We start from the raw sequence: 16,611 nt of genomic DNA, 5'->3' as shown, positions 1-16,611 counted from the left end.
GTCCAGCTAATGAAACAAAAAAAAACAAGTGAGTGTGTGCATATAAGTGCATTTCTGTCATGTTTGTTTGAAAAGCGCTAAATTCTGTCAGCAGAAACTGACCAACCAAACCAAAGCCCTCCAGGTAATTTGAATCTGCCTCGCTCCTTCCCTGCCTCACTCAGCGCCGTGTTTGAGCTCCTCCAAGCAGAAACGGGCCGTTTGCCTTCCCTGGGATCCGTAAACAGGGTCGACACAAACGGGGTCCTCTGCAGTGGGAAGAGGGAAACTCGCACCGTCGGGGCAGCTGCACTCTCACTCGGCCGCAGCCTTTGAAGTGCTTCAGAGGCTGATAATGGAGGCTCCTTTCAGCTCCGTCTTTCAGGTGGAGTGTGGATGTAACAGGCTGCTGATACCCGGAAGCCATTATCTAACATGGCCTGCACAGAAACCTTTAAGGGAAATTAAAGTTATTTATTTACAGGTGGCTTCAAAATCACATTTCCAGTTTTATTATGACCTAATCTGTTTCTATAAATGAGTTACTTAAAATCAAACTGGGGGAAAATGGGAAAGAAAACATTTATTTGTAGCTACCTGAAATATTAAAAAGGAAAGTCAAGTTTCAGGTTATCAAATTTATTGCTATTTTTCTGCATATCTGAATAACTAGACAAATAATTTGCTTTATATGTTCTTCCATTTCAAAAGTTTACATATATTTCATAGATTTGCCTGTAAAGCTTTGTGATCTGGATTTCTTTCCACAAGCTTCTCACAATAGTTTGCTGTAGTTTTGGCCCATTCCTATGAACAAAACACTGCAAAGACACAAACTCTTACCAAGTATTTTTGATCTAATTTCTAGTGCAAATATCTTTGTTCATGTGAAATAAGACTAACTCATAAATAACTTTTCAGAAAGAAATAGCTTGTTTTAAGTTAATAATTCTTTACTACTGATGAAAAAGTTCTAGTTCCACTGGCTGATTATTTCACTTATAACAACAGGAAGAACTGTGAAGTGCACTAGCGCCTCTTCCAGTGAAACATACCCACAACATGATGCTACCATTACCGTACTTTGGTGGCTCCAGGCCTCCATGATGTTTGTTTTCTGTCTAAATGTAATAATGTTTGTTATGGCCAGACAGGACATGTCTCCAAGTATTACATAAATAAAAGTAGCACTACTTCAACATATTTTACTCTAGTAAAAGTAAAAAGTATTTGGTAAAAGATCTACTCAAGAACTGATTAACTGATCAAATTATTTAATATTTAAAAACTGCATCATCAGATGAACCAAAACATAAAATTAAGTGGAAATGTTGGTATTTCTAGAACGAAAATGACAACATTTCATACAAGAAACAAAAAATAGCAAAATCAGGCAAAATGAGTCACAGAAAGAAGAGTGATTTGTATCATTAAACCACTTATAGTGACTGCATTTAATCATATTCAAATTTATGGATATTTACACTGCAAAATGTCTCTGGTGCAAATATATTAGTACACTTGAAATAAGACAAAATTAACTGACAAATAACTTTTGAGCTAGATATAGGAGTCAATAATTCCTTAATATTGATTAGAAAGTTCTAGTCCCATTGGCAGATTATTTCACTTATAACAATTCATTTTCCCCATATTATAAGTAAAATAAAACTTTTTCATCAATATTAAGGAATTATTGACTTAAAATAAGCTTCTTCTGGTTACTTCTAAGTTAGTTTTGTCTTATTTCAAGTTTACTAAAATATTTGCTGTAGAAACTAGGCAAAAATACTTGGTAAGTTTTTCTTTTTTTATCTTTTTTGCAGTGTATTCATACCCTCACTGAACAAACAGCAGAAAAAATAGTAAAAATAACAACAAGAACAGCTTTACGTGTATTTAAACATTAATGTGAATTTATTGTGACAACAAAAAATCAGGACGCAGTTGTAAGAAATGTGTCACAATAAATGATAAACGATACGATGAAAGCCCAATCCTACATAGATGAACCTCCAATCAAAAGCTTGCAATGCCATGATGTCATCAAGTCATTTACAGGCATAGAAATCTAAAAGTTCATCACTCTCATTACTCTGGTATTTATAAAACAGAAATAATTATTCTGATTTTGTGTATGGCAGTGGGGATAACGTATTTTTTGCTACATTTCAGAGTAAATATCTGATTTTCACTCTACAGAACCATTCTGCAGCAGAACCATTCTGCAGCAGATAGATCGTTAAGGACTCTCTATATTTGCAGGAGCTTGCTTCCTCCTCCCTCTGCTTCTTGCCCTGGGTGGAACAACGAGGCATTTGGTTCAGGCCGCAGCCTGCACTGCAGCCCCCAGGTCCTGTCTGGCCCGAAAAGACAAAGCTTTTGATCAGTGACTTATGGCTCAAAAGCCACAGACTAAACTGTGATACTCAAGCTCCTCTTCTGTGGGAGCATGTCGAGTCACTTAAACTCAGCGTTGGGTTGCGGCGTAAACTGCCCTAAAGGGGAACTACTGTGAAAAGTTCAAATTTTTCGTGTTCTTGTACTGTTTTTAAAAGGCTCTTATTTGACAATAAGTTATTGTGTGTTTTCCAGCCACATTTTATTTTATAGCACAATCAAGTAATTATGTTTCCTTCAATTGTTTTAAAAATGCCATAAACATCAAATCTGACTTTGTAATTTAACACCTTTAAATTTGGCCTCTGTCTCTTTAAAAAGTCTTGCTCTTTCCAACACACCACCTTCAGGAAGCCATCATAACATCACTTTAACGTTTTAACGCAGCTACCTAGCAACTGCAGTGAAGCCAACCTGTTGCCTAGCAACCGAAGTTGAGGTCCAGCACGTTTGGTCAGCTGGTTTTTCCCCCGCTGTGAACAATGACTGCTGGAAAGGACAAGTGTTTTGTTGTTGACTTGTTGTATTTTTGTTGGTTGTGCAGGAGGCTCTACTTCTGCTTTTCAGAGATGTACAGTTGCACAATTGCACATCTGTTTGGAGACATTTTCTTGACCGAGTGTAAACGTTGAGTTGGGGGACATGGCTTATTCGGATTTAAAGTTATGAGAGGCCTTAAAGCTCAAAGTAGGCAGAGCTGACCAGACTGAAATTTTTGCACTGAATTATTCTGTGCAAAAAATATAATGAACACGTTTTGTATGGACCAATAAACCAGCCCTAACATGTTCAGGGAAGGATAAAAGGTAACTTTTAAGCTTTAAAGTCCTGTAATTAGCTGTGATTTTACTAAAAAAAACAACTAAACGGATCATGGCTAAACATTATAAAGACGCAGTAAGAACTGAAAACGCTTGCTGTTTGAGAGTCAAACATCCTCTCTGTGTAAATACGCCCAGGACGATCTCCAAGGACTGGCTTGTTTGTACCTGCTGTGTGATTCTGCTCGTCCCCTCGGCAGGACACCCTGTAGCTCCTCTCACTTCAAAAGGCTGCTGCGCCTCTTATCAGATAATATTCTTGTCCGCCTTGCCTCCCCTTTGAGTCCAGTCTCCTCTCTGTTGACCTGGATCAGGCAGGCTGCTCCTTACGGCCCCTTTGGCCTTTCCTCCTCTTATCAGTGCGATGGCCGGGCCGTGATAAGGCGAGCCTGAGGACACTGGGAGGGAGCCGGCCGCTCTTCCACAGCTGCATAACTTTAAGGCAACCGTGGTCTAAGTTTTGTGTTGTGCCAAATCGACAGAGCAACCACTGTTATAATTGTTTTTTTTTTTTTGTTTTTTTACTGTATTTTGTTTTTGTTTGTCTAATTCAGTTAGTTTTAATTAGTTTTTATTAGTTATTACACTGCAACAACACAATCTTATCAAACATTTTTGGTCTGGTTTCTAGTGGAAATATCTTAGTACACATTAAATAAGACAAAACTAACTTACAAGAAGAGGTGAGTAAAGTTGTACTCAAGTAAAAGTAGCGATACTTTAACATATGTTTGCTTGAAGTTACTCAAGTAAGAGTAAAAAAGTATTTGGTAAAAAGTCTGCTCAAGTACTGAGCAACTGATCAAAACAGCAATTATTTAAGATTTAAAAATTACATCATTGAGAATATAAATCTTCATGGAAATTTTGGTGTTTTATAGATGAAAATAATTCATATAAATAGCATCTTTATAAAATAACAGAATCAGGTCAAATAAACATTTTTCCAAATCAGTTTAGTTTATTGTACAACTTTAAAAACGGCAGGTGTGTGTCTGTGTCTGATGAATTTTTAGCTAAAACATGTTTTTCATTCAGTGGGTACAGAATATATAAATTTTACTAAAGCAAGAGTAACAATACTTCATAATAAAATTACTCAAGTAAAAGTAAAAGGTGCAGCGTAGCAAAAATACTCATAAAGGTAACTAGTATGTTATTGTTTACTACCCAACTCTGCTTACAAGTAACTTTTCAGCCGCATATGGGAACTTGATGTGAGTAAATTATTCCTTAATATTGATATAAAAAAGATCTTGTTCCATTGAAAGATAATTTCTCTTGTAACAAGACATTTTCCCCATGTTATAAGAATCTGCAGCAGAAACTAGACCAAAAATACCTGGTAAGATTTTGTATTTTTGCAGTGTTTTAGTTAAGTATTAGCTTATATAACTAATAAAAAGTTGCAGTTTTAGTTTTTTCACCAATCAGAATTAATCTTATTAATCGTTTCAGTTACAACAAAGCCATTCTCTTTGGGTTTTATTGTGCTGTTTGGTCTCTGATAAATTGATTGAGTTTCTCACGTAGCATCTGTCGCGTACTGAAACTAAAATACAGACATGCATTTACTGATTACGTAAAATCAATTAATTTAATTGGTTTGTATGTGAGAGTAAAGAGGGATGCACTACTTTATGTTCACAATCCCAGTAAAACAGACTTTGTGGGACATAACCATGACAGTCTTAGACATGGTTGCTTCATTTTCAAGCTTTAATCAGGAAAAACCCAAAGTTGCCCGTGTGGCCGTGTTGAAACCCCACGTGCCTCGCTGTCGGCTGCGTTCAGGCAGACAGACGGGGGAGACGGGTGTCCAAAGCCACGACCCTGCCCTGACCCGAGCAAAGGAAATGCTCACGCTGCTCGAGACAAAGCAGGGCACAGGAGAGTCTGAGGGGCTGGCTGGTTGGGCCTCGAACAATGACTGTGTGCTCTCAGGCCAAACAAAGGCCAGAGAAACGCCCTCCTACCCGCTCCCACATGGCAATAGAGCTGGTATTTCACACCGCTCTGTGAACAGCCATTCACTCGCAGCACTGTTTAACCCGAGTCCGGCGGCTGGGTTTAGATATCTGACCTGCCTGACTTCTCTCACCAATATGATCCAAAACAAGTCAGGAACGCCTCAGATTCCTGTGAATGTTCCTTAAAAGTGTGTAATCAACAAGCCACACTGCAAAAACACAAAATGTTACCAAGTATTTCTGGTCCAGTTTCTATGTTAGCACACTGGAAATAAAACAAAGCTAACTTTTCAGTGAGAAATATGAGCTCGTTTTAGTAAATAAGTTGCATTGGCAGATTATTTCACTTCTAAAATGGGAAAAATGTTTTGATAAACGTGAAATAATGTTTTTATTTAATCAATATTAAGCCATTATTTACCTAAGACAAGGTCCTATATCTTGCTGAAAAGTTACTTGAAAGTTAGATTTTTCATATTTTAAGTTTACTAAGATATTTAACAGGAAATTAGATCAAAACTACTTGGTAAGATTTTGAGTTTTTGCAGTGCACAAACTGATAGATTAGTGATATTGATGAAAAAGTGGCAGATTATTTAACTTATGACAGGAGAAAATCTAGTGTAAATATCTTAGTACACTTTAAATAAGACAAAATAAACTTAGAAATAACTTTTCAACACAGTATAGGTGCTTGTTTAAGTAGATAGTTACTTTACATTCAGTGCTAGTTTCACTATCAGATTATTTAACTTATAACATGGGAAAAATTACTTATAACTGAAATAATCTGCAAGTGGAGGTAGTACTTTGTTATCAATGTTAAGAAATTTATTCACTTAAAAAACGCTCCTATGTTGCTGAAATGTTACTTGTAAGTTAGTTTTGCCTTATTCAAAGCATATTAAGATATTTACACTACAAACTAGATCAAAATGCTCAGAGATATTTTGTGTTTTTGCAGTGTGGATATGGGTGTGTCCTTGGTCCTCTTTGATTTTAGGATTATAGGGTCAGACGTTTTAGGGAACATACTGTATTTTCCAGACACATCAGTAAAAAAAAATGCAACGCGAAGAGAAACAAAACCTAAAAGTTGCACTAATTTACACATTAAACATGACTGATCTTAAAATAAAGGAGAAGTTTTTATTTCATTGCAACATGTTTGCCTTGCACAGTTTGTGCCATGGATCAAGTTGATAGAGAGTTGGGAGAGTCTGCAGCAGCTCTGAGTTTGGTGAAAAGAGCAAAATTTTCCCAAGTTGTAAGTGAAATAATCTGTCAGTGGAGCAAGAACGTTTTCATCAATACAAAGGACTTACTGACTAAAAAGAAGCTCATAAACCTTGATCAAAAGTTACTTGTAAGCATAGCAGTAATACATTTACTCAATTACTTTTACTTCAGTAATTTTATTATGAAGCATCTCTACTCTGACCTGTGCACAATTTCTGGATTTTTTCTACCCACTGAATGAAAAACAAACATGTTTTAACGAAAGATTCACCAGACACAGACACACACCTGCAGTTTTTATTAAAGTTTCATAAGTTGTTTTATTGAAAGGAATTGATTTGGAAAAATTTTCTTTTGCTACATTTTGTTATTTTATGTTATTTATATGAATTATTGTCATTTTGTTCTTTAAAATACGCAAATTTCCACTGAGCATTATTAATAATTTGATCAGTTACTCTATACTTAAGAAGACGTTTTACCTACAAGTGTAGCCAGAACTTTTTCATCAATATTAAGGAATTATTTACTCAAAACAAGCTCCTATATGTAGCTGAAAAGTTACTTCTGAAGTAGTTTTTGTCTTATTTCAAGTGTGCCAAGACAGTTGCACGATAAAAAACCACAAATATTTGGTAAGATCCTGTGTTTTTGCAGTGCGGCCTATTAATAACGTGGCTGTAAGACGAACAGCTCCCTGGGGAACAGGACTGTGACCAGACCCTCGTCTGGGTCAGATCCCCTCCAGCCAGGGCAGAGAGCGGGGCGGCCACATGACCCTCGCTGCCCTCCGCGGGCTGCTCCTCCTCTCTACCTGTACGCAGCTCGGATCAAGGTGTGGGGACCGCATATCAAACGGGGCCCGGCCTTTGATGTGGATGGAAACACAAACACTGATTTGAGCGGAGTCGTAACTGCTTATTTGTTCCCTTTAGTCATTCATTGAGCCGCTTGTTGAATGTGTATGCCTTCAAAGGAGCGGTGCATGCAGCGGCGCTACAGTAGCCGAGGAGGCCCTGAGAGCGGCCTGGCCTGGAGAGGTTGCAGGGAGGCCATCTGGCTTCCTCTTCCTTAGATTTGGTATTGATTTATTGACTGTACAGGGGAAGATAAGAGGGGCGCAGCTGCCAGAAGTTTTCCTCTGCCTCCTCAAACACAATTGACCTGCTGCTCATCTGTACTGGCTGAAGAGGTAATGCTTAATTGCTGAAATAATGGAAGTAAACAGGTTATTTGCTTGCATTTAATTTCAACAAGAAAAACAAAACACAATTGTTTCTGAATGCAGAAGTTTCTTTATTTTTTTTATCTTATTTTGAAGTATTTTAAGTGCTTTTGAAATGTGTTCACATCTTTTCTTTTTCACCTAACATTCACATTGCAAAAACAAAAAATCTTACCAAGTATTTTTATCCTAGATTCTGACATGCCTGACTTTTCCCTCACCAGAAACAGTTTAAAAATAATCCAAAGCATGATGTTTTCAATTTAGGAATGCTCAAAATTCCTGCAAATATTCCTAAAAGTGTGTAACCAACAGGCCACACTGCAAAAAAAAGAGTCTTACCATTAATACCACTAATCTAACCACTAGTACTTTTAATCTACAACAAATTTCTTGGTAAACTTGAAATAAGACAAACCTAACTTTCAAGTAACTTTTCAGCAAGAAATAGGAGCTTTTTTTAAGCCAAAAATCCTAAAAGTAACTAGTTTCACTGGCTGATTATTTCACTTTTAACTTTTTGTTAAAAGGGAAATAAGAAGTTTAAGTTTAAGAAGTTAAATAAAAAGTTGTTAAAAGTGAAATAATCTGCCAGTGGAACTAGTATTATTTGAATCCAAATGCAGATTTTTATTTGCTAAAAAAAATTCAAACCATGTCATTTCCCTTCTCCTTCACATTTATGCATTACTTTGTGTTGCTCTGTCACATAAAATCTCATTTAAATAAGTGGAAGTTTGTGTTTGCATAGCGACAAAATGCAAAAAAAAAATAAATACTTTAACAGTGCCCCCAGAAAGCATTCGTAAAGTATTTACAGGTCTGTCGTGATAAAGATGCTTCCCAGTAATGAGGCGCTAAGTCCCATTTATTATTCCTAACAAATCCTGACGGCCTTTCACAGTTTGCATCATCGAATAAATCGCAAAATCTGAATAAGGCCTCTTCGCATAACAAGTCTCTCAGTCCTGTTAAGTGAGCCAGGACCAGTTTGGCCTCAGCCTCACATTTAGAGGTGTGAACGTGGCACGACAGTGAATTGTACTCATCCCTGATTTTTTTCTTTTCTCACCAACACTCCCCCTCCTCCATTAAAACAAAAAAAAAGACCAACACACACAGGCAGACTCCCCATCCCCCGCCCTTTCTTCCCTTTCCCCTCCCCTACCAACACAAGTCTGTGATGTGACAGTCTTAGATAAAAAAAGGCGAGAATTTTATTGCAGCAGTCTGTGAGGCTGGCAACAGACCTCCTTTGTGACCCACAGCTGAGGGCTCCCTGGTGTTGGGCGCCCTCTGTTGGCCGCGTCCTCTCGGGTTCCTGCACTTCAAAGTGGGAGATCAAGGGCCGACTTGCGCATGACATCCAGAGAATGACAATACCACAGCCAGCCTACAACTGCTGCAAGGTGCCTGCTGCAGGACACAAAGGCATGCAGGCAGCTCCCGCGCTGGTTCTTCTCACGGAGGAGTGGGAGGCGGGGGGGTTACATACAGGAAGGAGGCAGTGCAGCGACTGTGGTGGGCAGAGGCTACATGAGGGGAAGTGGAAGGACAGCAGAGGAGACAGGCTGGCAACAGATTGTCTGAGGTGTCCTGTTTGATTACTGAAGCATTAATTGATAAGATTCATCACTTATCTTTATGTTTCTTTGAACTGGTTAGGATTGGTCTGGGGGCGAAACGAAACATGTCTATTACATTTCTTTTGCACAAAACCATTCTTAGATCAGTTCTGCTTATTTAGTTTTAGGGTGTCTTGTCACTCTAAATCTAAATAAGCTGCTGCTGGCCACAGCCAAAGAAATAAACATTTACACTCGCACGTGAAAATGATTGCAAACAAATGCGCAATCATGAAACCGTACATCTTTGAAAAGCAGAAGTGGAGCCTTCTGTAGAACCAACAGAAACCCAGAAATGGTTTCTGGGTGGTAAGTCAACACCAAAACGCTTGTCTTGTCCAGTAGCCTTTGTACAGCGTATACAGAGGTAAAACCAGCAGACCAAACGTGCTGCAGCTTCACTGGCGTTGCTAAGTGAGGGGCAGTCACTGCTAAATTGTGTCGTTATATTCTGGAGGTTTTTAAAACGGCTCATTTTCCAGACATAAAAACATTACATTATTGCTGAAAATCGTCTGGGTGTTTTTTTGGCCAGTATTAAGAACCATCTGAGACCCAAATGGAAGTACAAACATGCAAAACGTGAATTTTGCATAACAGGTCCCTTTAAAACATCAGACTATTGATACATGACAGTGAGGTCAAACAGCTTTCTGACCGGATTTTCCGGAATATAAATTGCACTTTTTTCATAATTTGGCTGGTTCTTCAACTTGTAAATTTTTTCCTCTTCATGACACATTTTTTGACTGACACAACTTGTACTCTGAGCCAATAGGAAAGTACAGTACGATCCTCACCTGCCAGCTGAACCCACACTCCTAAAATAAAAGAAAGCATGCATAGCTGATGTAAACTAGAAAAAGCAGAAATGAAACTCACATTTTTAACAGAGCCAAGGACACACCTGCATCCACACTGCAAAAACACAAAATATTACCAACTACTTTTGGTTTAGTTTCTAATGTAAATATATATGCACACACTTTAAATAAGACAAAACTAACTTACAAGTAACTTTTCAGCAACAAATCGGAGCTTGTTTTAAGAAAATAACTACTTAATACTGATTTTTTTTAAGTTCTAGTTCCACTGCCAGATTATTTCGCTTTTAACAAGACATTTCTCCAATGTTATCAATGTTTATCAAAATTAAGGAATTATTTACCTAAAAAAAAAAAAGCTCCAACATTTTGTTGAAAAGTTACTAGTAAGTTAGTTTTGTCTTATTTAAAGTGTGCTCATATATTTACACTAGAAACTAGACCAAAGGTAATATTTTGCGCTTTTGCAGCGTGGATACGGGTGTGATCTTGGCTATATTTTTTTTAAAAAGCGAGTTTCTTTTTTTTTTTCTAACTTACATGAGAAATGCATGCTTTTATTTTATTTCCACTAGAAACTAGAGCAGAAATAGTTGTTAAGTTTTGTGTTTTTGCAGGGCGGCCCTAGAAGCCGGAGTGAGGGGGAGTGGGACCAGCGGCGTCTTGTGATCAGGCTGTCATTTCCTCTCCTCGACTCTGTTGTTCCTGAAAAAGGCCTTTGAGAAGGAGCCAAGTGGTCCTGGCAGTGACAGTAGGTGGGCTCCTCGCGTGGATCTGGTGAGACCGTCAGAGGGGGGAGAGGAGGTCTGGTTGGGCCCCTGGCAGGCCGAGACGAAGAGAAAAACAAACACATTGATGAAACAAGACGGAGAAATCCTGTCCCTGGTGGCGAATACACTTCACAGCAAACCAGAGGTGATTTACGGTACAGTAAAGAAAACAATCTAAATGATGACAAACCTGTCTGGTGCAGACTTATGATGGCAGCGTGACTGCAGATCTTGAAAGAAAGAGGAAATGAGAGTATTTAAAATTGAAACTCTCCTTTCTCCACACTACAACCACAAACTTCTGTGTTTTATTAATGTTTTAAAGAAATAAACACAGAACACACCACAACACATAGTTGTTAAGTGGAAAGAGAATGAAACATTGTTTTCTACAGAAAATAACCTGAAAAGTGTGGCGTGCATTTCTGCAGACGCCCATTTTTATTGATACTCCCATAAAAATCACCATGAACTTTTGATCAAACTATATCCAGATGTTAGAAAGACCTAGTCAAAGTCCAGACTTAACTAAATTTAATAGCTAGTGGAAGGAACTGAACATTTCTGAGTTTTGTTACAAACATTTCAGAAAGATGCTGCAGCAAAAGACAGATTAACCAAATGTTGACTCAGAGAGGTTGCATATAAATGCACACCACACTTTTTAGATTTTTAATTTGTAAAATGTTTTGAAAAGTTTGCTTCTACTTCACAATTATGGGGAGTTTTCAGTTAGTATATCACATAAAATATCATAAAAATATAGAAAATGTGGAAAATGTGACAAAGTTCAAGGTTTATGGATGTGTTAGTCAGATAAGGTAGATGCTGTAATAAAGATAAAAGTTATATAATAAGTTAACTCTCTCATTATTCAGGTTATTAAACCCAGAGGGTATAATAACCTGATTTCTAGCAGAATTAGATTCTGATAGAAATCCAAAAGGTTTTGTTTTAGATTATCATCTGTTTGCACTGATGTTCTCATAAGGGATCAAAAGGAAAATACAAAGGTTCTGTGAATTCATCCTTCATAAAGTTCATGCGTTTTTCCACGAAATACAAAAGTCTTGCAGCAAAAACGTCAAAGGCGATTATTTGTAGCCCCATTCATCTTCCCATCTGACCTCCACTGACAGACCAAACCTGGAGAAACTCTGAAGGAGCTGCAAAGAACCACAGATATTTAAAGAGTTTAAGTTTAAAATCGGGTTGTTTGAAACGGCAGAATGGTTGTGTGGTTGAATGGTTATGGTTGTAGCGTGACTGAATGTGAAATTTTCCATACAGCTAAATTATACTGAAAAATCGTAAAACAAATATCTTGGCCTTGGTTGTGAAAAAAACTAATCTAAAATTTTTTAAATTAGAAATAGAAGTAAAAGTAAATAAAAGTAATAAAAGAAATAAAAGTAAAATGCATTCCTTCATGATGGCATATGACATTTTATTGATCAAAATGTAGCATGTAAAACTGGACCCGGGCTAAAATGACAAAAGATTTCCAAATTACGACTAAAATTAAAATATGTTTCAGTCAAAATTATGACTAAAGGACATTAAAATGTGGAGTTAAAATTAGTAAAGAAATTGTTGACTATTTATTGATACAACTGAAGAACAAAATAAAGTTGTAAATTATTCCATTTACTGTCTATGCCCACTTAACCTACAAGGTGTCTAATAATCATAATCATTTCATAATTAAATTTATTTATAATTATCTTTGTGTATTATACATACATAAATGTTAATATTATATTAATTCCCTATAATAAAATTTCAAACAAGAAATTCAATGTTTATTTAAACTATTTCTTCAAATGACAAAAGATTTCCAAATTATGACTAAAATTAAAATATGTTTCAGTCAAAACTATGACTAAAGAAAATTTGAATGCGGAGTTAACGTTAGTAACTCTGATCAATTAAATTGATCGGAGCAGTTTAAGCCCAACCTTTTAACTTCCACAGGTAAGGCTGACAGCAACACAAAACAGTTTAATAATAAATAAATACTACGAACATGTGTCCTATGGATGGTAAAAAGGTGTGTTGATTATTCATGTATGTAAAACCTTTTGATGTATGGAGGACCATAACTGACATAATTAAAAATAAACGCAGAAATATATGTATTTTGTGTTTCCTTTTCCCTATACAAGTGTTTTCATAAAAAATGTATATATTTTTTATTTTCCTTATGTGTTTTCATCAAGAAATGTATATATTTTTCTTTCCTTTTTCCTTCATACTTGCGTTTTCATGCATAACTGTAGTTTGTGTATGTTATTATTAAATAGCCTAGACATTTTTTTTGCACTGCCATACTTACTTGCCGACTTTCATCCTTAAAAATGTCAATTTATTTGTTGTTTAAAAGTAGGTCAAGGAGCGCCCTCTAGTGTTTAACTGAGTTCTCCCACAGGATCAAATCAAAGTGACGTGAATATTTTTGTCACATAACACCGCAGGCCCGCGAAGGACACACACACTTTCCGGGTGTTTAAAATTAGATGTGTGTCACCTATCCACGCAGGTCGCTAGTTGTCCCTCGAAGAACAGCGAAACCCAGCCGGAGGGTCGAGTTCAGAGTTCAGGCTAAACAACCAGAGAAATGGTGGTCTCGGTGAAAAACGACACCCGGCTGACCAGTTCTCAGAGCTTCCTCTGCGCTGGTTTCGCTGGTTTGTTCAGCAAAACCGTCACGTCTCCTCTGGAAGTGGTGAAGATTAAACGTCAGGTGGGAACTTTTCACGGCAAAGGCGGTTTCCTGCAAACTTTTATCGTCATCTACCAGAATGAGGGACTTCGAGGATTTTGGAAAGGGAACATGGTCTCCTGTCTCCGGCTGTTTCCATATACAGCAGTTCATCTAACCACATACAAGAAGTAAGTTTAGCAGGGAAATGCATAATAATGGGATTAACTGCCTCAAATTGTATCTTATTTTATAGCTGCTTGTGTTACTATTCATTTATTACTTCACTTTTTGTACATACTGACTTTGCAAATTGGCGCTATTATTTGGATGAAGCATTTTAAGTCGTGTGATGTTTTAAAATATAAAAAAAAATGCTGTTTTGTTATTGTTTTACCGTTTACTTTACAGATACTGAAATACTTCCTGTTTAGACCGTGTGATACGCACCCTCTTGTTTTCAGCCAATCAGAAGCCTCCATTTACTCAGTCGATTTTTAAACGGCAAGATGTTTCGTTTGCCCGAAGTTTTGTCTGGCAGGTTATGATAATAGGTTTAATCGGTACTTTATAGAAAATATATTCGCCAGAGGCAGAAATACAGTATATAAGACAATTTTAGAGATATAACAAAAAACAATATTATATTTTGCCTCCTAACTTCACCAGCTTCTGCGGATTGGGTAAAGTTAATACATTAGGACTCAAACTTTCATTAGGAATATAGATTGATAAGCTAACTATTACACAACTTGTAAATCATCTGTTGATTAAAAAAGTAACAAGTTAAAAGTAATGGTTGAAACTGTTCAACATTGAAGTAAATCTATATTACTACCATAAAATCTTATAAATTGATAATTCATCATTCTATAGATACCAAATTTTAAAAAATTGTTTATTAGTTTAATATTTTTACATTTTTTTATTAATTTTATTAGATTTCATGTTGAAAATTTTCTTCCTTACTTAAATGATGTAATTAAATACTGTGAAATTAGTGCAACATGAACGAGAGCATTTTTGAAGTTATGTATTATAGAAGAAAAATGACTTGTGTTCAAAAATGACTTATGTGCTCAAAGTATCTTTAGCAATAAAAACCTTTAGTTTCGTTTAAAGAACATTTTTAATGAATGCAAAACACATGTCTGTAAATTATACATGTTTAGGAATTGGGCAAAATTAGCTTGTTGAGCTGATTATTAACTTTTAAATATATTTGACAAAATAAATACTAATCACATAATTATTCAGCTGTAATAAAGAAACTGTGTTTCATGTTTAAATTGTTTGGGGTTTCTAAAACTTGCTAAAAGGGGAATTCCTGCCTGTGAGACTGAACTGAGGGCAAACGGAATGAAATCACATGTGCTGGGTTACCAGAGGGCAAAACAAACTGCTGATCTCCGACAGCATGGATACAGGAAAAAGGGCATTAAGCTGAGCAGTAATCCAGCAAAGAGCAATAAATCCGGCTGGTCATGCTTTATAACACGTGTTTGAATTCCTGGTTTTATAAAAGTAAATTATTCAGTGCTCACCTTTTCCTGTCTAGAAGCGACAGCAGCAACTGTTCCAGGAAAAGAAACCCCCTTCATCTTAGCTCATGTTTTTTTTTTTTTTTTTAAATCATATTTCCTGTTGAAGGTTTCAGGTTATCAGCCTGAAAAGTAAAATACTGAGCATAAACATCCACAGAAATATTTATGTTTTTACATTTAAACAACAGTTGTAGTTTTTACACCAATGTAGAAAGTGCTTAATATATTAAACAAGATCCACAACACTTGTTGAATCTACTTAGATAAATGAGATTTTAAAAATGTTATTGCCTAAAATACAATAAAAATGTGAAACCAAAACTGCCACTTGAGGAGTTTTGAGCAAAACATATTTACTGACAAAGGTGTTTATATAATCTTTTATTTATACAGGAACAGTCTCTTGAGACGCATTGTCTCTTTTACAAGAGACATTATATGTTGCATTCATCACAAAAAGACAAATGCAAATGAATAAAAAATGCAAAATGTATATATTTTTTAATTGATTTTGTTTAACTACTGCTCTAAATATATTGCTTTTTCAGCAAATTACTATTTTTTTGAGTATGCATACTCCAGTTAATCAATTACTAAATTACTAGATTATATTATTTCAAAGATCGATTCATCACTGTTCATTATTGACCCCTGTTTGTGTGCAGGATCGTCCACCTTCACATGGATGAGCTGGGCTTCATCTCCCAGTGGAGGGCCATATTAGCTGGCGGACTGGCTGGCGTCGCTGCTGCCCTGCTCACGTATCCTCTGGAGGTGGCGGAGACCCGACTGATCGTCCAGAACTGCAGACAGCGGACCTACATCGGCGCAGCTCACACCATCTCAAAGATCTACAGGAACGAAGGCCTGCCTGCTCTCTACAGAGGATTCTCCCTCACCGTTCTGGGTACGCACAACTCATTTATTCAACACATGCGTCTGACATCGATACTAAATTATTTTCTACTTCCTCCATCTTCTCCGCCTGCAGGTGCGGTTCCCTTTTCAGTCGGATGCTACGTGGTTTACATGAATTTGGACAAGCTGTGGCAGGAGCCGTCGTTTCGCTTCACTCCTCTGCAGAACTTCATTAACGGCTGCATTGCAGCGGGAGTCGCTCAAACGCTCTCATACCCCTTTGAAACCGTTAAACGGAAAATGCAGGTGGGTAACAAGCAGCTTAACAAATTTAATTTGGTCTGTTTTTCCTCCATTTTGTGTTATTTTTATAAATTTGTTAATGAATAATATAAATGACAAATTCACAAAATGAACCCTGCGAACAGGAATGATAGTTCCTGAGAAAAATGTGTCTTCAGTGGGTTAAAGGAGAAGAAAGTTGTATAAATTCACATATGAAAAGGAAAACATAAAACTCTGATATTGTTTTCAGTTTTCTGGAAACTGTGATTTTGATTATTTGGATCCACCTTTGAAATTGCACAATATCAGAGTAAATAAAATATTAAATGTTATGTTTTGTCAGAATTTTAAAATTAGGCTTTGCAAAAAA

At 36.6% G+C, this 16,611-nt stretch overlaps 1 protein-coding gene across 1 annotated transcript; it reads left to right on the top strand.

Annotated features, from left to right (window-relative positions):
* The first annotated feature begins 13,212 nt into the window (after positions 1-13,212).
* slc25a43 (solute carrier family 25 member 43) lies at positions 13,213-16,583 on the top strand. Its single transcript, XM_015023584.1, has 3 exons — positions 13,213-13,745; positions 15,764-16,005; positions 16,090-16,583. Exons 1-3 carry the CDS (start codon positions 13,471-13,473, stop codon positions 16,344-16,346), a joined length of 774 nt encoding a protein of 257 aa, XP_014879070.1. The 5' UTR covers positions 13,213-13,470; the 3' UTR covers positions 16,347-16,583.
* Positions 16,584-16,611: the final 28 nt, after the last annotated feature.

This window comes from Poecilia latipinna, unplaced genomic scaffold (assembly GCF_001443285.1).
Source record: "Poecilia latipinna isolate Pla-1442-1.1 unplaced genomic scaffold, P_latipinna-1.0 Scaffold90, whole genome shotgun sequence".
NCBI classification, from domain to species: domain Eukaryota; kingdom Metazoa; phylum Chordata; class Actinopteri; order Cyprinodontiformes; family Poeciliidae; genus Poecilia; species Poecilia latipinna.
This window is presented reverse-complemented; position numbering and strand designations above follow the sequence as displayed.

Excerpts from the sequence above, each read along its gene's own strand:
- slc25a43 (XM_015023584.1), top strand. The coding sequence starts at position 13,471 with ATGGTGGTCTCGGTGAAAAACGACACCCGGCTGACCAGTTCTCAGAGC. Across the intron at positions 13,746-15,763 it reads CATCTAACCACATACAAGAA|GATCGTCCACCTTCACATGG; the intron begins GTAAGTTTAGCA and ends GTTTGTGTGCAG. Across the intron at positions 16,006-16,089 it reads ATTCTCCCTCACCGTTCTGG|GTGCGGTTCCCTTTTCAGTC; the intron begins GTACGCACAACT and ends CTCCGCCTGCAG.